The 21,354-nt window shown below is 43.2% G+C and overlaps 1 protein-coding gene across 1 annotated transcript in view; it reads left to right on the forward strand.

Annotated features, from left to right (window-relative positions):
* Itpr1 (inositol 1,4,5-trisphosphate receptor type 1) overlaps positions 1-21,354 on the forward strand; it is a 344,324-nt gene that overhangs the window by 131,300 nt on the left and 191,670 nt on the right. Inside the window, exons 6-12 of the mRNA XM_052719669.1 lie at positions 4,489-4,575; positions 6,983-7,141; positions 9,603-9,701; positions 11,069-11,152; positions 11,254-11,400; positions 19,221-19,316; positions 20,926-20,970. Of these exons, the coding sequence (XP_052575629.1) occupies positions 4,489-4,575; positions 6,983-7,141; positions 9,603-9,701; positions 11,069-11,152; positions 11,254-11,400; positions 19,221-19,316; positions 20,926-20,970 (717 nt within the window). The remainder of the gene's footprint in view (positions 1-4,488; positions 4,576-6,982; positions 7,142-9,602; positions 9,702-11,068; positions 11,153-11,253; positions 11,401-19,220; positions 19,317-20,925; positions 20,971-21,354) is intronic.

The following is a 21,354-nucleotide window of genomic DNA, read 5'->3' on the forward strand; positions in this document are numbered from 1 at the left end:
TATTTGGGGGGGGGGGGGGGTCTTTGGCTGACCGTAGAATCTTATGAATCTGTCTCTACCTCCCCTACATCCAGCAATGGATTGCAAGCCTGTGCATTCCTGCCCGACTTTTTATGTAGATGTAGTCCTGGGGACTGAACGCTAAGGTCTTCATGGTCTTGCTGTCTAGCAAGCATTTTAGCGACTGAGTCCCTGCACTAAACAAACATATTTTATATTCAAGCTATCAGTGAAGAATGAATTAGAGACTTTCTCTTTATAGGAGAAGGAGCTGTGGAAGTGGGCTCACAAGTTTACTGCTTTCTGTGTTTGTCCAGTGACCTTGTTAACAGAAGTAAAAGAGTTATAGTTCACAGTTTGACAAACTTTTTAGCTGTGATCTTCCAGGTGTCTTTAAGATAACTCTTAGAGTCTAGTCTCCACTTACTCTCTGTTTATTTTCCTTTTATTTTAGACAACTGTCCTTGCTCTTCAGTTTCACTTCTTTGGAATTAGATTCTGTTAGGGATAAGTACCTTTTTGATGGTCAGTGTGACACTGATTTGTGCCTACTCTTAGCATAGGTAGGAACTGTCTTAGTTAGGGTGTCTGTTGCTGTGATGAAACACCATGACAAGTTAGGGAGGAGAAGGTTTTTGCAGCTCACACTTCCATTTTGCTCTTCATCACCAAAGGAAGTCAGGGCAGGAACTCAAACCGGGCAGGAACCTGGAGGCAGGAGCTGAGGCAGAGGCCATGGAGGGTGCTGCTTACTGGCTTGTTCCCCCTGGCTTTCTCAGCCCGCTTTCTATAGAACCCAGGACCACCAGCCCAAGGATGGAACTACCCACGGTAGGCTTGGCCCTCCCTCATCAATCACTAATTAAGAAAATGCTCTGTAGGCTTGTCTACAGCCAGATCTTGTTGTTGTTTTTCGACACAGTGTTTCTCCGTGTAGTTTTGGTGCCTGTCCTGGAACTCACTTTGTAGACCAGGATGGCCTCGAACTCACAGAGATTCACCTGGCAATGCCTCCCAAGTGCGGGGATTAAAGGCATGTGCCACGCTGCCCAGATACAGCCAGATCATACGGAGACATTTCCTCAACTGAGGCTCCTTCCAGCTAACACAGGGACTTAATAAATATTTTAGGCTCTTAGGTCTTAAACTGAGGCTTTTGGAATTTCCTGGGAATAAGAAAAGGTTCCTGAGAATTTTCCATCTTAAAATCATTTGAGTCTAAGAAGTGCTACTCAAGAAATCTGTAAGTCTGAATCTCACTGGTGTGATGTTTTTGGGCATAGAAAAGCTGTATTTGCTTGTGGGTTTTTTTAAAAAAATATTATTTTATTTTTCTCGATCCATTGATTTTTTTTTCTCCCTTTGACATTTTTTTCCCTCTTGAGTGTCCACTCAATATTAGCTGAGAACAACTTAGTAGAAAGAACAAATAATTCTGTACAAAGTGTAAACTCTCATTCCAAATGAAACCAGGCCAGTGTTTGATTTGGAAAACTACCTGTGGGAACTATGGAGAGCCCTAGAGTATATGAAACACAGAGTAGAGATAGGAGAACAAGGATGGGATGGGGGTAGGACTGAAGACTTGTCTGAACAGAGGTCATCATGGCTACTGAGTGCTGCTATATTGTCTGCAAGCCATTATTGCTGGATATGACTGGAATTCTGTGGCTTTTTCTTTGTATTTTTGAGAGTAGAAGACTGGCATCTCTTTAAAAAAGAGGGAGAGAAATGGGTGAACGGACTCCTCTTTGGGCTGGTGTGCACATGAGTGCCTGGCAGGGATTCCCACTGATAGGCAGGTCATTGTCTTCCTGCACATTATTGTGCTTGTGAATTGGGATTGTTTCTTGTAATTTTCTCCAAAGCTCAAATTTCTAAATCACATGCACCACAGGTAGAGCCAGAGAAGATGCTGAACTTGTAGGATTTTGACCCAGCCCACCTAAGTCTTGTCTTAAAATCATCTTCAAAACATTTCTTAGTTTTAGAATCATGTCCCTAATAATAATGATTAAATTATTGTCATAGTAAATGTTTTACTGCTATGAAGAGACACCATGACCATAGTAACTCTTACAAAGGAAAACATTTGGGGGGGTCCGGCTGTTCAATAAATTATCATCATGGTGGGAAGCATGACAATGCAGGCAGATGTGGTACTGAAGAGGTAGCTGAGAATTCAGCATCTGTACTGGGAGGCAGCAGGCAGAGTGGGAGAGGGAGGGAGAGTGGTGGGGGAGGATGGGCCTGTCTTGGGCTCTTGAAAATCCAAAGCCCACCCCCAAGTGGCGCATTTCCTCCAAGAAGACCACACCTACTCCAAGAAGGCTAGACCTCCTAATCCCTATCAAGTAGCACCACTCCCTAATTACCAAGCATTCAAATCTGTGAGCCTATGGGGACCATTCCTTTTCAAACTACCACATTCCATTCCCTGGTCCTCATAGGTTTGTAGCCATATCATAATGCAAAACTGCATTCAGTCCAACTTCAAAATTCCCCATAGTCTATAACAGTCTCAACACTGTTTAAAAGTCTCTTAACAGTAACCCCCTGTTGTTATACCCAGATCATGGGGACCCCCAAAAGACCACTCCAGAGACTGAATCCCATATGTAAAAGCAAAGAGCCTTTATTCAAGCTCGAGCTTGGGTTCTCTGTCTGTCTGATGCAGTGGTGAGAGCAGAGAGCCCCAAGCCCAGGCAGGCTGGGTTTTTTAATCATTGCAGAGGTTAGGGTAAGGGGATTTCCAGGGTTCAAGGGTATCTACAAAAGAGGAATATGTGTGTGCTAGGTTCAGGAACATCTGGCGATCTTATCAAATCTGATGGTTGGAATGTTTGGGATATCAGGTTCTTCCTCTTAGATGCTGACCCAAGTATTCAAATCTATAAGTCTATGTGGGTCATTGCTATTCCAGCTACCATATTTATTTTATTGAAAGATTGGGGATATTACTCAGTGGTAAAGCATTTGCCCAGCATGTGTGAGGCCCTGGGTTTTATCCTTAGTACCACAATAAGTAAATAAAAAGTTAATTAAAATGAAAAGTTATTGAATGCCTATGATGTGTCTTTCATAATCTTCTGTAATATTTATGGTAGTTTATTAATGCTTGAGAGTTTCCTTTTGTGGCAAGAACACCAACTGAGGTTTGCTCTAACGTATCAACTTAGTCCAATGATAACGTTTCTATGTAAGGACCCTAACACTAGGTCCACAAAATTCCTGTGAAAATGAAGGTGTGTTCCCTGTGAAAGGGAACCCATTGGCATCTGGTAGTGTCTTGCTTGAAGAGAAGGGGAGAAACTCTAGGGAGAGAAATGGCAAACAAAGGCTTCTGAAGTCTTAATACATTACTGGTCATTGGGCTGTCACCTTCCATCAGATTCTGTATGTAATTCTTTCATGTCATGTTTCTTTGATCCATTTTAAGGATGGATAATGGGCTTGAATGATAGTCTGCTTATTGTCCATAATGTCAGTAGTTCTCTGTCAGCATCTTGTGATATCATAGCTCCTTTAACACTGCTTGGACAGAAGAATGGGAGAAAGCTCTTCATGATGGCGGCCCCAGGAGCCTCTTCTTGTACCTTCTATTTACCACCTTTCCAAGCATGGCAGGTTTGACCGGTCATGTTCTCAATCTTACTTATAAGTCTGCAAATTAGGAGGTTTACTCAAGTGCACATTTGAGGATTAGCTCTGTCATTTAATAAATGCATGATTAAAACCTAAACTGAAATGAAACAAAATTTGTTATAGACAATAGAGAAAAGAGTTCACCCAAGCCCATTGTACTCAACATTCAGTTAGCTGTGTGATGTTGACCAAACCTTTAAATTTCACTGTTTCTTGTTTAAAAGTGGGGTAATCATCTTCCTTTTAAGGAGCTACATGAAAATTAAATAAATTGTGAAGAATAAATACTTGACAGTAATCAGTAATAGGCCACATATGGTACAGTGAGTAGCCACAGTGCAAGGTGATTTATATAAGCTGTAGGTACCAATTTTTTCTTGGTTTTACAAATAAGGAAGCAAGCTCACAAATGTTGCATAATAAAGTGAAGTTCCCCAAACCACATACTGCCCCAAGTCGGCTTTTCAATTCAGTTTTATTTTATTCCAAAGCCTTAAAGAATATTTGCAAATCACAAGAGGGATGTAAAACCTTTCTAGCCTTATTGTTAAAATATATATTACATGCTCTTGACTAGTTTCTCATAAGTCAATGCCCATGACTTCCTGAAGAAAAAGCTCATTTTAACTAAGCCCCAAAGGCCCTGAAAGCTGAGACACAAGCTAGTGCATAAGCTAAGCCAAGTTAGATGAGCTTTGCAAGCTCCTGGCTCATTTCATAGCGCCTCAGGCTATACCCAGGGATTTGCTTGTTTGGTGGTTTTGGTGACAGTGATTCTGTATTGCTACAGAGGAACGGAACCCATTTTCTCTTTGTGACCAGTCTTCCTTGTCCATGTTACAGCATGCTGCAGACTTGGAAAAGAAGCAGAATGAGACAGAAAACAGGAAATTGCTGGGCACTGTGATCCAGTATGGCAATGTGATCCAGGTAGGTGCAGGCCACTTTCCTTTTCTGGAGCTGGAACATGACAAAGAAGGAAACTGAGGAAGCAACCCTGTCACATGGGTGTGCCCTTTCCTTAGTGGTGGGGCTCCAATAGAGGCAGCTGCTTCATTGGAAACAACCTAAACAACAACAACAACAACAGACACAGTAACAATCCCCTCATGTTTCTTATTGTATCACTTGGGCATTTTATTTGGGTTGTGTCATGGTGTAAGCATTTCTTTCTCAGCCGATTGCTGATCATTTGTGTGCAGGGGGTTCAGATGGGAAGCACCATGCCTGAAGAGGACCCTGATTATAATAGTTTTGGCTAATTTATGATGCTTGGGAGTTCTTTCTGTTTAGTGAAAATTGAATGCCCTGTATGTAAATTTTAGCTTTTGTACAAGAGCTGTTTGCCAGAGAAAATAAAAACAGTTCTTTGCACATGTGCGCACACACACACACACGCGTGCCCACACACGTTTATATTTACAAGGTTTCATGCAGTACAGGCTGGCCTCATGCTCACCATGTAGCTGAGTTGACCCTCAATTCTTGATCCTCTTACCCCCACTCTCTAAGCATTGGGATTACTTCACAAATCTTTAATTATAAAATGTATGCTATTTTATAAATTTTTTATTAGTCCAAAGCATTTCACAATTGTTGGACATATTTTATGGTTGTTTGGGTCACCTGATACCTCTTTACACTTGAACCTGCAATGGAGATAACATAGTCCAAATAAGGCTTCCACAAGTCTTTCCCAGAAGGTTCTGAGCAGACCCGACCCAGTCTTGGAGAAGATTCTGTGAGGAATCACAGTGCCCAGGGACCATCTGAATGTACCCAGTTTCTAGATCATTTTAACCCAGGCACAAAGATGGTGTCACAACTTTTGAACACCCTCTCCATTAGGTTATCAGCTTCGGTTTTTGTAACCTTGTAAACTACTAAGTAGAAAGGAATTTCTTTCTATTTTTATTGCTATTAAAAAGACAACTTTCTGTGATTTTTTTTTAAATGGGGGTGCAGAAGTTAACTTAGAGTCTTGCTAAGTTGCCCAGGGTTGCTCTGATCTTACTATATCGCCTAGGCTGGCATTGAGTCCTCTTCCTGCTTTGGTCTCCTGAGTGCTAGGATTACAGGTATGGGGGTTACCATTCCTGGCTAATGGTTTTTGATTAAATGGCTACTTGGGTTGGGCCTCTTAATAACTCTCCAGAGCAATTGGAGGATTAGATGATCACTCCTCCCTATCCTTTTGAAGTTCCATCCTGTTCTCAATCTAGGGCAGTACTCTGAGTTTCAGAGTAGAAGACACTCAGTTGGTTAGACTGGAGAACTGGATGGAACTGAGGTTGAAAGAAGTACATAGGGAATGCTGACAGCTAATACAGTCTAGTCCTGTGAGGTTTCAAGAATGACATGCCAAACCCATGGTAATGCTATCTTCTTCTAGGGTAGTTTTAAATGACCTCAGTTTTATTTCTGGTCTCAGGCCTTGGGCTCACCTTCCCAGGTGAGCCCATGTGTGGAGGATTAGAGGCCATTCACCAATGGAGCATCAAGGGCCTGGGGGGCACAGTATTGTCTCCTGTTTCTCTTGGCTGTAGGCTATCCAGGATTCCTAAATGATACAGGCTATGCCTCCACTCCCAGCATCCCTGTCGGTAGATGTGTGGGCCTCTTAAGGGTGCTCGTGTGGTAGTACGTGAACAGGAGATATGGCAGCTGCAGTGGCGTCTCAGGCTGGCCTGCCTTCTCTAGGGACTGAGAAGTCTTGTGTTCTGGTTTTTCTTTTACCTGTCAACCTGGGAGACCTTAGTAATACTTACTGGTCCAGATTATTAGACAAACTCTTTCCCGTCTGGATCTTTTTCCCTTCCATGCTTCATGTAGTCGTCATCTTAGAGGGAAGAACAGAGTGCTTGGAGCATTGAAGGTGGACGTCCAGGGTCACCCTGTTCTTCACAAGGAATAACAGTCCTTGATGGGATCGCCTTTTAAATCAGACTGTTGCCTATGGACAAAATCACCTTCCTTCATTCCCCACTGGTATCAGTAACGAGTTAGCCTACAGTTCCTTACTTAGCCCCTGTCCACAGGCGACGCTTTGGCTCGCTAGCAGCTTCCAGATGATGGTATCGTTGGCTTCTGTGTTATCTATCTCATCCAAGGCCACATGGGTAAAAAAGGCCAACAAATTTCCCTTCTCTCCTGCCCTCTTCTCTGCCTCTCTTCACTGTTCCTTCTGTTGTTCCCAAGCATTAGGTACTTTGTGTTTCTCCCGCTTCTCAAGCAGCTCGGTGGTGGGAGGAACGTTTGCTAAGTATTTTACATGACCAAGAGAGCTATGGTAGAGACTTCACAGACTTCATACTTTATTCTCTTTGTGGATTTTTAGCTCCTGCATTTGAAAAGCAATAAATACCTAACTGTGAATAAGAGGCTTCCGGCCCTGCTAGAGAAGAACGCCATGAGAGTGACCTTGGATGAGGCTGGAAATGAAGGGTCCTGGTTTTACATTCAACCATTCTACAAGCTGCGCTCCATCGGAGACAGTGTAAGTGCTGCCTCCCCTCCGCCAGGAAAGCGTTCCCTGCCATGCTTCCAGCCCTCACTGTGCTGGAGGCTCAGCTAGGAGAAGGTTAGCATTGGAGCCCCAGGCAGAAGAGGAGATCAGATTGCTATGGAAACTAGTGTTTGGGAAACAAGGAAATGAAGAGAAGTGTGACCTAAATACAGTCGCTCTGTTTTTCCTACTGGGCCTCTGAAAAAAATCCTATTACCTCAGTGATTTTACCATGCAAACAGCCATCCTGAATTAATATCCTGGTTGAGGATCCCTTGCCATTCCATTTCCATGAGTGCAACAGAAATGGCCAGCTGCTTTGGAAATACTGAAGGACGGAAAGTGGAAAAGCAGCAGCCTTAGTAGGAAATGGGAGTGGATTGTGTGCTCGCCCCATGCTTCCTGTGTCGGCAAGCAGGGCAGCTTCTCCATCTCCTTCTGCAACCACAGTAGGCCCCTGTCCTGGGATTCTGGACAATACAAAACCTCAGGAATCCCTTTTCAAGGCAACTGAGAACACTTTGGATATTTGTTAGTTAAATTAGTCAGTCATTACGTGGGCACATACTTAACAGTGCATATGTTTAAATGCTATCAGCTATGTACTTGACCTTGTTAAGGTTCTAAAATAGATACTTAAGGAGAAAAAAAAACCTAAAAAGAAATTGGCACCTTAAACAGCATGTAGTGTTCTGGAAATACTCACCTACCCTTCACTTAAAACTAGATTCTGAGCTGGGCATTAGTGGCACATGTCTTTTAGTTCCAGCACTTGGGTGCCAGAGGCAGGTGGATCTCTGTGAGTTCATAGTCAGCTTGGTCTACAGAAGTAAGTTCCAGGACAGCCAGGGCTACACAGAGAAACCTTGTCTCAACCCACCGCCCCCCCCCAAAAAAAAAAACCCACACCAAAAAACCTAGGCTTTGCCATTTTTTAGTAATACCATTTAAGTTGATAAGCTGTGGTCAGTTTAAATAGTTTGTGTTTGTATGCATAGCATATAATAATAGCAACCTGTCCTCTACTGCTACCATCCAGTGGATATTGATCCACAAGGGATAAGGTCTTTTTAATGAACTTAGAATCATTTCAGGTTATAGAAAATATAGCCATACATTTTTTTCCAAAATGTGTCAGTCTCAAAAGATGTGGGTTTTACCTTGCAGGAAGACAGACATCTCTTTTGTTTCCTTTCCTTCTACTTCCCCCATGCAAAGAAAATGCAGGGCTGAGGAGGTGGCTTGCTGATAAGCATGAGGAGCTAGGTTCAGATCCCCAGTATCCACATAAAAGCCAGGCTTTGCTGTGTGTGCCTTTAACCCAAGCACCGGGAGAGCAGAACAGGCGGATCCTCTAACTCACTAGCCAGCCAGCCTCACCAAGGAAGAGAACTTAGGTTCCCTGAGAGAACCTGTCTCAAGGAAATAAAGTAGAAAATGATACAGGTTTTCCTACATCTTTGTCAGGCCTCCACATGCACACAAACATCATACACATACAGCATACCACACACACACACACACACACACACACACACACACACACACACACACACACACACACACACACACACACACACAATGTACCTGAGTTCTGAGTTTTGTTTTCAGTAAATCTTTGCTTTTCTGTCATTTAATCTGTTAATCTTTGACTTAGTTCAGACTATAACACGAATAGTTACCTTTTAAAAAATAGTTTTTCTCATACTATAAGGTTTGACCTGTTCACACTTCAGTGGTTTGAGATTGTCAGTTTAGATAGTAGGTTGGAATAGAAAGTATCAGGCTGTGTGATACATAAGGGTAGGTATGGGTTTCTGGTCAGGCATTTGTTTCAGTTATGGAACATTATATTTAAGTATCTATTGCTGGGGCCGAAGAGATGGCCTGTAACTCCAGTTGCAGAGAATCTGAAGTCCGCTCTGGTTTCCATGGGAACAGAACACACATAGTACACACACAGACAAGGTGGGCACTCACACATACACATACACAAAAATAAACCTTTAAAAACGTAAAAGCTGTTTATTGCCGTATATAAAAGAATTGTATTACACAATAGATTTCTTTATGTTGTAGTCACAATTCTGAAGATCATTGCTCTAGAAACAAGACTCTAGAAACATGACTTCATTCTCTTAAACATAAAGATCACTCAAAATAGTATCCTGCTTTTCCCAAAATTGAATCAAGCTTATTTAGACAAGTATCTCAACTGAATACCCAAAAGCCCTTCTTAGTGCTGTGGACCAACTTGCAAAGTATTGAAGTATAACTCGCAACAGTTGTGCATTGAAATCCAGCCTCAGCCTTCTTTTAGAACACAAACTGTTTGCACGAGTCAGCCGTTAAATGCTGATCCATGCTGAGATGGCCTCCCAGAACCATGCAGCAGTGTTTTGTGCAGTCCCAAACTGTCCTGTGAAAAGCTGTGTTGCTCCTTTCTCTCCAGGTGGTCATAGGTGACAAGGTGGTCTTGAACCCTGTCAATGCTGGCCAGCCTCTACATGCCAGCAGCCATCAGCTGGTGGATAACCCAGGCTGCAATGAGGTAAGGACATTTGAAAAAGCTGACGTCCAGGTATGTAGATGAGGTTGTGCCACAGGAGCAGGCCTTGTGGGACCAGTGTGTGTGTGTACACTGCATGGGACTTCAGCAGCAACTCAGGACTCTGTGCCCATTATGCAGGGGAAAGAACCCAAGGCCCACCGTTGGGTAGGATGAGGTTTGCTAAGTCTGTGCATGGGTGGTGAGTTTGATAAACTTTGCATCATTGATGAATCATCCTCTAATTTGTTAAACTCCAAAACCCCTTTTGCCATTTTTCCCCCCTAGCCTAGCTGTAGGGGTGTACTTTCCCAATTTGTCCCTCTAAGTAAGGTGTCTTTTATAATTCTAAGGACATTACAGGTCATGCACAACCCTGCTAGGGGCTGTCTTGTTTTCAGCTGTACATTGCTAAGCCTTTCCACCGAGCAATTGCAGACATAGGTCATAACTCTCTTATGATAGAATGTCTGTCTCATGGAGAGGACATGAATTCTAGATTGAGAAAGATGTGACTTCAAATCTCAGTCTGTGGTTCCGGAGCTCTGGAACAGTAGATGAGTTACTTAATCTCCCTGGGCACCCCTAGTCTGGAAGGAGGGTAGAGTTTCTTAGGGTGCTGTTGAGGATTAAGTGACATGGTGTTAATATGCCATAGCTCTGTCCCTGGGAAATAGTGATTGTACAAATGAGGGCTCTTGCTGCTAATGATGACCATTAACAGTTTCAAATGTATGCCCTGGACTCATTTCCTGATATCTCATTCCATCTTATAAGTATCTGATTTCATTTAGCCTTTACATTTGTGGCTGTAGAACCGGATTCTTGGAGGAAAGGAACATAGCATTCCAAAAGGGGCAGGAAGAAAGCAGGGCTTGGACCTTTGAGTCAGATTTGGAGCATGCATAGTGATGGGTGCAGATAAATCATTTGCTACCCAACATTTCTTACTCCTCAGATGACTTTGTACATTTTAGTTACTTTTCTTATTGCCTCGACTAAGTATCTGAAACAAAGCAATTTATGGATTATTGTGGTTCCCAGGCAAGGTGGGGGCCACAGTGATGGGAGCAGCGCAGCTTGTACAGTGTTAGGCAGTGCACAGGTCCATAGAACAGGAAGCTAGGCCAGGCCGAAAACCTCAGGCCTGCAGCTAGGTCCCTCCTCTTAAAGGTTCCAAATTCTGCCGAAACAGCTCGTCCAGCTGAGGACCATGCATTCAGACAGGTGATCATGCAGGGACAGTATAGCCTTCTGAACTAGAACAAGAGCCCAGCTGGCCTTCCTGGTTGCAGTGAGGAACTCTGGGACTGGATGACATAGCTATTCTAGGAGCTATGTGAAAAATTAACTTTTGATTTGCTTTCTAGGTCAACTCCGTCAACTGCAACACAAGCTGGAAAATAGTCCTTTTCATGAAATGGAGCGATAACAAAGATGACATTTTAAAGGGAGTAAGTTGGATGCTTTGGGCACTCTGCTTTTCTCAGGACCGCAGGTTGGTGTTGTTTCCAAACTCATTTTTCCCTTACTCCCATCTTGCACTGACGTACAGGGCGATGTGGTGAGACTCTTCCATGCTGAGCAAGAGAAGTTCCTCACATGTGATGAGCACAGGAAGAAGCAGCATGTCTTCCTGAGGACAACTGGCCGACAGTCAGCCACATCGGCCACCAGCTCCAAAGCCCTGTGGGAGGTGGAGGTAAGGAGGAGGCTGTGGAGGTAAAGGAGTGGGCCATGAGAGGCGGGGGTGGGTTGGGGTTGGGGTGGGGGCTGGGGATGTAGGTGCTGGAGTTTGGATGTAAACCTCTGTACAGATGTGTTTCTAAATCATATCCAGGTTTTGTAAAAACAAGTAGAGATGGCCCAGGAAAGCAAGCACACCATGATGTACCGGATGGATGTTGCATGGCCTTATGGAGAAAGACAACATCTACACATTCTTGAGTCACCAGAAATGGCTGTTTCTTACTTTCACCTTTCCTCTTCTGTTGTTTTTCTTTTCCCTTTCTCTGGCTTGTTTATCTGTCACAATATTATTCAACCAAATAATCCACCCGACATTGATAAGTACGTGACTCCTGTACTGGCGCTGGGACACAAATTAAGTTGTGAGATAGTATCCTCTACATGTGAGGGGGAAGCTGTACTCATGAAATCTGACAATATGATTACCTAAACAAGACCTGAAAAAAATGACACACCAGTTGACCTACCTCTGGATGGAAGGGAACCTCAAAAGGCCACATCCCAAGAGCTACAGGAAAACAGTGGCTACAGAGACAGGAATTGTCTTCTCCAGGGACAAGCCTCCTGATAGGTTACCCCTTCCTAAGTGATCAAGCCCTAAGCTTTTATACCTATGAGCAACATTGAATTAACTCAGCAGGTTCAAATAATACTAATACTAATAACAGTAACAACAATAATAATATACGAGCCCGTGGGATTTGAGAAGAATGGAGGGGCAAGAGAGGACTTTGAGGGTGGAGGGAAATCATGTAATTTCAGTACTCATGCATGAATTTCTCAAAAATGAAAAGAAAATAAGCATCCGGATAGCAGACATATTCAGCTGAATGGCCGAGGTGACAGGAGGGGTATTCCATGTGCTCTGGAGGATTTGGTAAGAGAGGATGAGCTGATTGGGTGAGGATGAAGATTTCCTAAATGGCAATGGATGGTTTCAATCCACTGGTCACCCAAATGGCCCTGGTTAAAATGCGTCACAAAACAAAAACTAAAGTCACAATCTGGGAAAGGGGAAGGTAGAGGGGAGGGGGTGAGAGTTGATAGTGAAGGGAGGTAGAGAAGAGAGTCAAGTGAAGGGAGTGAACAGAATGAATGTATCATATACATGCATTAAATTGTCAAAATAATTTAAAAGACTGAAAGAGTTAGCATCTTAGCTTGTATTTATTAGAGGATCTGCATTTTGGAAGGGAGATAAGTGGAGTTGGTCATGTCATGTAAGAGAAAGGCATAGAACTGGAAACATGATACGAGACAGCCTTGGCATAAATTTGACTAACCTGGCTTTGGGGGCAACACAGTATGGACATGGGAAGATGAACTCATTGGAGACCAGAACCTCAAATGTCATCTGTCCAGACTGCAGGCCATTGGGAATGTCACTCACAGGGAGGGAAGAAGTATGCAGAGGTGTTTTGAGTGACAGCAAAGTCAGCATGTTGCTTACAGAAGATGGTAATTCTGTCCTGAGGAATAGGCTTGTAAGACCAAGAAAAAAATGTATTTGCATGTTTGATTATAGAGATACGGAGAGCATGAAGAAAGGCAGAGCTCTCCTGCCTTCTCGAAATCTCCCTCTGAGTGGTTGCATTTCTTTCTCTATTTGTCAACTTTCTCCCTCCATCTGGCCACGATTGTGTCACATCTTGATTGAAATCAAGACAAAAACAGCAAAATACCCAAGTCATAAACACAAAATTCTGTGTTTGTTTACACGTCTACTCAGCCAAGGAGTCAGCATCCGGATCAAGAACCAGAAGAAAAGTAGCCCCTGAAAAGTCCCTCAGCATGTTCCCGGGCACTTTCCATTTTCTCCTGGATAGGTGGCCCCCAATAGGTAGCCAGGCTCTTGAATATCACAGAGCAGCCTTTAGACTAGGCAGTCCTCACTGGGTCTGTGTCATTATGTGCTTCAGACAATCCATTTCTTTGTCTTGCCTCATGATGTTCTGTTGTCCACATCCTGTGCAGCTTGCAGATCTGCCATTTGTTGATGGCATTGGAGTGGTTTCTAATTGGGAGCTGTTAAATCAATCTTCAGGGCCATTTGTGCTTAGATGTAAGCTTTCATGTGTTCACCTGCATACAAGTGGCATAAGTGGACCTATATTGGGTAACATTTAACATTATAAGAAATTGCTAGTCTGAATCCAGGTGTGGTGACATTCCTCTATTTCTAGTATTTGGGAGCCAAGGATTGCCACAAGTTTAAGGTCAAGTGGGACTACCTGTAGATACCCTGACCCAAATCAGAACAAAAAGAAAACTGAGAACAAGATTGAAATTGCCCAACAGTTTTCTGAAGTGGAAAGAATGTGCACAAATTCTCAACCATGAGTATTGAATATGATCATTCTTTTCCATGTTAACCATTAATGTAGATGTGAAGGTGACGCTTCTTGTGCCCCCCCCCCCCCCCCAATGATGCTGCTGCTAATGTTCTTTGTGCTCATTTATTGCCTGGGCATCTTTTCTGGTAGAAGGTCTGCTCAAATACTTTGCTTACTTAAAAATCCCCTTCCTTTCCTTTTACCTGGATTAAAAAATAGGCTCATCTTGGCATTGTGTAGATAATTTGCTGTAGTTGCTATGATGAGAAGACACCTCTGTCTCTGTCTGTCCATCTGTCCATCTGTCTGTCCATCATCCATCTGTCTGTCCATCCATCTACCTTTTTTTGGTGACCTCTTCCTCTGTTTTCTTTGCCTTCTCCTCTCCACATCTGTAGCATTTGTTCTCAGGCTGTTGTTCACGTTTGTTTAGGGCCAGTCAATCCAGTTGGATTATAAACTCGTTGAGAGCTTGAACTTTGTCTTTGTCCCCGATACCCTCCTTTTTCCCACCCTAGTGAGGTTTCGTTTGTTTTTCCTTTGCATTCAAAACAGTGTCAGAGGGAGGAGAAAGTGAATAGAGGAAGAAGTCAGGGAGAGGAAGTCAGGAAGTGGAGGAGGGAAGCAGAGAGGAGGAGGCAGGAAGAGGAAGTCAGGGAGTGGGGGAGGGAAGCAGAGAGGAGGAGGCAGGAAGAGGAAGTCAGGGAGTGGGGGAGGGAAGCAGGGGGAGGAGGCAGGAAGAGGAAGTCAGGGAGTGAGGGAGAAAGCAGAGAGGAGGAGGAGACAGGAAGAGGAAGTCAGGGAGTGGGAGAGGGAAGCAGGAGGAGGAGGCAGGAAGAGGAAGTCAGGGAGTGGGAGAGGGAAGCAGGAGGAGGAGGAGGCAGGAGAGGAAGTCAGGGAGTGGAGGAGGGAAGCAGAGAGGAGGAGGAAGCAGGAAGAGGAAGTCAGGGAGTGGGAGGAAAGCAGAGAGGAAGCAGGAAGAGGAAGTCAGGGAGTGGGAGAGAAGCAGAGAGCAGGAGGAGGCAGGAGAGGAAGAGGCAGAAGATAGAGGAGGCAGCTAGGGCAGCAGTCTCCCCAGGTTAACTGCAAGTGGTAAATGCAAAGTAAGGAAAAACTAAACATCTAGGAAGCAGAGGGAAAAAAGACCCTCATTTCCTTGGCTTAACCACTTCCATTGAGCCTTTTTTCAGTGGACAGGATATTTTTGCATAGTTGACATTTTATAAGCAGAGTTTTGCCCTGCTAGAACGTAAGTTGAAAGAAATGTGCAAGCCTACAGAAGTCAGAGCATTTCACTCCAGGGCCTTAAAAGTGGTTGGCCAAGCCTTCCTCATTCAAAATGGATTGAGACGAATAAAAAAGATGCTAATTTTCCAAGGGGATTTAACTTGAAAGTTCACTCGAGAGTATTTGCTTTTTTTCCTCCGAGGACAACCAGCTATTGATTTCTTACTCCATCAAGACCTGTCTCCTGCCAGATTTTTATTTTTATTTTTAGTTTCTGAATTTCATATGAAAATATTTAGTCTCTCTTTAAATTGTTTTTTATCTTACTGGAAACTTAAGTGTTCCTTCAAAGTAAAAGAAAGAAAACAACGCTGGCGGTGGCGGCGCACGCCTTTAGTCCCAGCACTTGGGAGGCAGAGACAGGCGGATCTCTGAGTTTGAGGCCAGCCTGGTCTACAGAGAGAGATCCAGGAAAGGTGCAAAGCTACACAGAGAAACCCTGTCGTGAAAAACAAAAACAAAAAGCAAAACAAAACAAAAAAAAACAAACAAAAAAAAAGAAGGAAAACAACACCAGGTATTTTATGGATTAAAAAAAAGTAGATCTGGGGTAGTCTGAGAAGCAGAGACTGACTGCCCTTCTAGAGAACCAAAGTTCAATTCTTAGCACTCACAAGGCAGCTAACCAAGATCTGTAACTCCATTCCCAGGGACTCTGATGCCCTCTTCTGGCCCATCCTGGGCATTGCATGCACATGGTGCACAGAAATACAATTAGGCAAAACACTCATACACATAAATTTCAAAAACAAATTTTAAAGAGCTCTTGAGATTCTCATTATGTATTGGCATAGCCACCTAGTTTTAGTTAACATGTTGTAATAGTCACGTGTTATGATACTTTCCTTCTGTTTCCTCCTTATTGTTCCTTGGGTTGTTATGGTCATATATTTTATTTCTACATGGATCATAAACATCACGTCATTTTATTATTTGCCTTGCACCCAGGTGTGTCTAACTAGTAGCCCTTACATCTTCATATAAGTGTATGTATGCCCTTGCACCCTGCAGTCTGTGGGCTAGAACCCCTTGCTTAGTGTGGCTCAGAGAAGCCAAAATGTTGGACACCCAGAGAAGCAGTCGCTCATGTTTCAAAGACATGCCAACAGGAGCACACAGAGGTCTTCCATATTTGCTTGCATAGTTACCATACTAAGCTCTGTGATCTTTCACAGAGATCCAAGTTTGTATCGAGGATTTCTTCCTGCCGAAGAACTCCCCTGGTTTCTTGTAGTGCAGGTCTGCCATGGACAAATTCCCATTTGTGTGAAAATACCTTTGTTTTACCTTCATTTTAAAGTGTTTTTCCTTCTTTTAATTAACAGCTTTATTGGAGTGCAATTCATACACTGCATAGTCACACTGAAAAATTCAGTAATTTTTAATAGATTCATAGGGCCATACAACTAATGGCCCTTTAAATTTTAGAGGTGGTTTTTTTTTTAAATCATCTCCAAGAAGCCCATCCCCATTAGCAGTCACTCCTCACTTCCCCAACCCCCACCACATCCCACTTCCCTGGGATGGAATCAACTTCTTCCATGGACAATCCTGTAAACCGTTCTTTGTATGTGGCTTCCTTTGCATAGTGGAGTGTTTTACTGCAGTTCAGGCTGCTATAACAGAATGGGAAATTTCATGTGTACATATATGTGCATGTGTGGGGGTGTGTAGATGGGGGATGAACCTTGGGCTTTGTGTGTGCCAGGCAAGTGCTCTGCCACTGAACTGTACTCCTATGCCCATCTTAATCCTTTTGGGGGATCTTAAAGGGTCTTTAGGTATTGGTGATTTGATAGTCAATCCAAATGTCATCACATGGCACAGTGAATTAGGGAACTCTCTGTAGTCTTGTGTAAGGGTGTAGATTCCCTTCATAAGGTTCTGAGCTTTGAGGGTTCGATGTCAACGTAGGAATCGAGGGTTGCACACATTAAGATGTGGCAAATACTATCTTCAGAGTTCATCTGTATTGGCATATGTGAGTCCTTTATTTCTTTACACCCAAGTAATATTCCATTATATGGGTTTACCTTTCTATGTATTTATTTATCATTTGACAACTTTTGGGTCATTTTCACTTTTTGGCTCTCATGAAGACTGCAACTATGAACATCTTTGTGCTAATTTTTGTGTGCAAGTATTTTCATGTCTCAAGAGTAGAATCGTGGGTGATAGGCTTAAGTGGGACCTATCTAGAGTACCTAGTTTGCCTCCTAAAGTGCCTGCACACTATTAATTCCATCAGTGTATCATGGTTCTGGCTTCTCCATGTGGCTTTCATTTCTAAAAAGTAGTTTTGTTGGATTTTTGTTTATATTGCTTGTGATGTGAGTACAGTGTTTTTTAAATCTTTGTTCTCCATGTACAGTGTCTCAGTCTAACTGTGGTGTTCCTTTGTGTGTGCATATGCGCATGTGTGTGCTTTACCCCTTCAGAGTTCTTTAGCTTCTTGACTATATGGGTATTTGTCAATGAGATTGGGGTCGTTATTTCTCAGATACGTTTTCTGCTTTGACCAACTGACCTGACCTAAGCTGGATCTTTGATGTCATCTAACTGAGTTAATGGGTCACCTCCTTATTGCTTCACAGTGTAGGACTTTGTAATTCTTTGGTAGAAGGCGCAGTGTAACTTTATTAGGTATGTAGGATTTGTTGTTCTTTTTAGGAAAAGGGAGTTTTGTTTTGTTGGAGTCACATTCCTGTGAATCAGTTTAGTCCTGTGGAGGTTCATTTTCATGCATTTCTAGGTCGAGGTAGTCTATGTTTGAGGATCCATTATTAATGATAAATGCTCATCATGGTTCCACAGGATCTCTCTGCCAAAGTTTGCCCATCAAAACCATTCCTAGCCCCTTGAAAGCTCGGGGTATATTAAAGTTCCAGGTGTATGTGTATGTGAGACACTTTCATGTGTATATATATGTGCATGTGTGGGGGTGTGTAGATGGGGAATGAACCTTGGGCTTTGTGTGTGCCAGGCAAGTGCTCTGCCACTGAACTGTACTCCTATGCCCATCTTAATCCTTTTGGGGGATCTTAAAGGGTCTTTAGGTATTGATGATTTGATAGTCAATCCAAAACTTATGCAAATTTCTGGCACTTTCTCTGTGTGGCGCATTATATCTCTAGCGCTTTTCCTCCCCAGCTCTGACCTTCTCCTTTACCCCATGAGCCTGTACTTATATATACCATCATTGGGCTGCTGCGCCTGCTCCGAGAGACCACAGAGATACACCACTTCCTGTCTAACAAATACATTTGTGTCATAATCCTTCCCAATTTTCCCCTTTACTGTGGTAATGTCATCTGTATGTCACAGCACAATGGTTACATATGTCAGTTGCATTATCATGGCTAGAAGCTGAAAATTTTATGGTAAATTGCCCCAGACTCTCCTCACTCTCACATTTCAAAGCACAGATCTGCAAATGTGTTGCCATACATAAATGCATGTATGGGAAAGAGCTCTGAAATTCTGTTTTATCAACTTGTGCATTTTGTGTGGATGAATTTTACTCTTTATTCCTGTGGTAAGGGAAATGGCTCAGCACTTGCCATGGGTTTGGATCCCTACTTCCACATAAGAGCTGGGTGTAGTGATGCATACCCTAACCTCAGCCTTAGGGAAGCACAGACAGGCAGATTCCCAGATGCTTGCTGGCCAAGCCAGTCCAGCCAAAATGGAAGGCTCCAGGTGCAGGGAAAGCAATAGAACAAGATACCTGAAGTCAACCTCTGGCCTCTATATGTGCAAACACAAGATGAATGCACACACATGTGCACATGCACACACACACACACACACACACACACACACACACACACACACACCCATATACACAACTAGCAATAGAGTCTTATTCTTTCATTAGTATGAAGGCAGAAGATTTAAATAGCATTGCAGTTCTTATTCCAATGTTAACTAGGAGACAATCCCTTCTATGGAGAAACAACATTTTAATGATTCTGCATCTCTAAATTGAGGTGTTCCAACCGAAGCTTAGCACAGCTTTGTAGAAAGGTGCTGAATGCCCCCCACGCTTGAAAATGCCACTAGTGAACTGTGACTTGTGACGTCTCCAGTTCAGTGCCATCTCAGTGTGGGCTGACAGCTCTTCCACACCCATTAACTATCTTTCCTCTTGCAGGTAGTCCAGCACGACCCATGTCGGGGTGGAGCTGGGTACTGGAACAGCCTCTTCCGGTTTAAGCACCTGGCTACAGGGCATTACTTGGCAGCAGAGGTAAGTAGCTGCACGTGGCTTTCTCTTGGAAAGTGAATTCACTGTGATTGTCTTTCTTCACTCACCTAGCCACTGGACGCCTGGAAGCTCAAGGGAGTACTCGGCCATCGTGCTTTTCCTGCTGCCTTTCTGTTTCCTTCTGTCTCATAGAAAAGGAAAATTACAAATGACATACTAACATTCTGTGGGACTTGACAGGGGCGTCCTGATCAAGAAGCAGGGAGACGGGAAATGTAGGTTGGTAGGGTGATTCTCTGTTTTTGTTGTCGTATGCTGCTTTGCTTATACTTATCTACCAACCCCACTCCTGACACAAGTGCCTGATACATGTCTGCACCGGACACATGGTATATATAATCAGAAGTATTGGAATGCATGGGGAACTTGAGAACTTCACAGAGAAATCTGATTTCCTGGGGCATAGTGGGAGACATAGGTGTCATCAATCTTATAAGAGTATCAGGAATCAAATTAACATTTTTTTTTTTTTTTTTAGTTTGAGTTGAGGCCTCACTGTATAGCTCCTCCTTGCCTGGAAACTACTATGTAGACCAGGCTGACCTTGAACTCACAGAACTCTACTTATCTCTGCCTCCCAAGTGCTGGGGTTAAAGGCATGTGCTCCTATGTGCTGCCTGTCTCTCAAATTATATTTTTGAGTCATGGTCTTACTCTGTAGCCCAGGCTGGCTTTGAATTCTCTATCCTCCTGTCTCAGCCTCCTAGGCACTGAGACTCCCAAGTGTAAGCCACCGGATCTAGCTTATGAACGCTTTTTAAGGAAAGGAAGGACTTGGTGTTTAAGGATAGGAAGAATTTCCATTTTAATTTTTGTATTAAATTAAGGAGCATCCTGCTGTGGAGCATCTGTTGAGTTTTACTCTGATCTGATGGAAGATGTACGACAGTCATATTCAGATTCTAGTAGTACATCAAAAGACCCCACTGTTGACTGGTACCACTGGCCCAGGATTTCCAAGGATTTCTGTAGGTTATCAGTACTGCTTCTGGCACTGGCCCTAGGAATTTGGAATCTCAATTTGTAAACCACCTAGAGTGTCTGATACTTGTACGAACTGATGATTTTGAAATACTTAGGAACCAAACATGAAGAAGTCGAAGTTGACATTTAAAATGGAATCTTAGGGAGGAAGAGACCCCACCAAGCAGCTTTAAAAACCTGTGATTATGTGGTTAAAGATTAAGGGTGGTTGTCTTATCTGTTACATCTTAAGGTGAATGTAGCTCTTTCTAGAGGCCTTCTGTTTCCTCTTTTTCTGTCATCTAAAGTAAGCTGGGTTATCAATGACTGTGTGTTGACATTATCTTTATCGTAGGCCTGTACCGTTGCTCCCCTAGTGAATCTGTTGTATTTTCCTTGTCTCTATTTGGAGCTGAACTGTCTGCTAGTGACTGGTGGATTATCCTGTGTGTATTGTAACTGTGTAACTTGTGTTGGTGCTGTGGCATGCTGGTTCTGTGACTAGAGGGAAGGGACACATTCTTAGCTGATCAAGGATGGCTGCAGGTATTGACATCTCCTGCACATGGGTCCTGGTCCCCGAGAAAGCAATGGATGTTTTAATTTCCTAATGATTCTTTTTCATCAGGTAGACCCTGACTTTGAGGAAGAATGCCTGGAGTTTCAGCCCTCAGTAAGTATAGGCAAGAGCCTTCCTGTCTTTGTCTGGTAGGCTGAGGCCAAATAACCTGGAGCCCCATTTAAGAAATTGTCAAGTGGCTTTTGAGTGTTGGGGAAGGGGAAGACTTAGAACAAGATCTTGTCCTGTGCATCTCTTAAAGGAAGTCGTGGATGACATCCTGTGGCCTGATTGGTCCAGGCCCTGCTGGTTTTGATGTTTTTCCTGTACAGTCAATAGTCTCCACTCTAAGCTGGAGAAGTACATAGTATCTCTTGGAATATTTCTGGGTGGGAGATGGCCTTGGTCCTTGTGAAAGTTGGCCTCTTACAAACAGTTGCCTTAATGCTGTTGACCCTGATCTGTGACTCATGTAGATTTTTGAAGTAATAGTGAATA

This window comes from Peromyscus californicus, unplaced genomic scaffold (assembly GCF_007827085.1).
Source record: "Peromyscus californicus insignis strain IS unplaced genomic scaffold, ASM782708v3 Scaffold_6__1_contigs__length_162567912, whole genome shotgun sequence".
Lineage (NCBI taxonomy): Eukaryota > Metazoa > Chordata > Mammalia > Rodentia > Cricetidae > Peromyscus > Peromyscus californicus.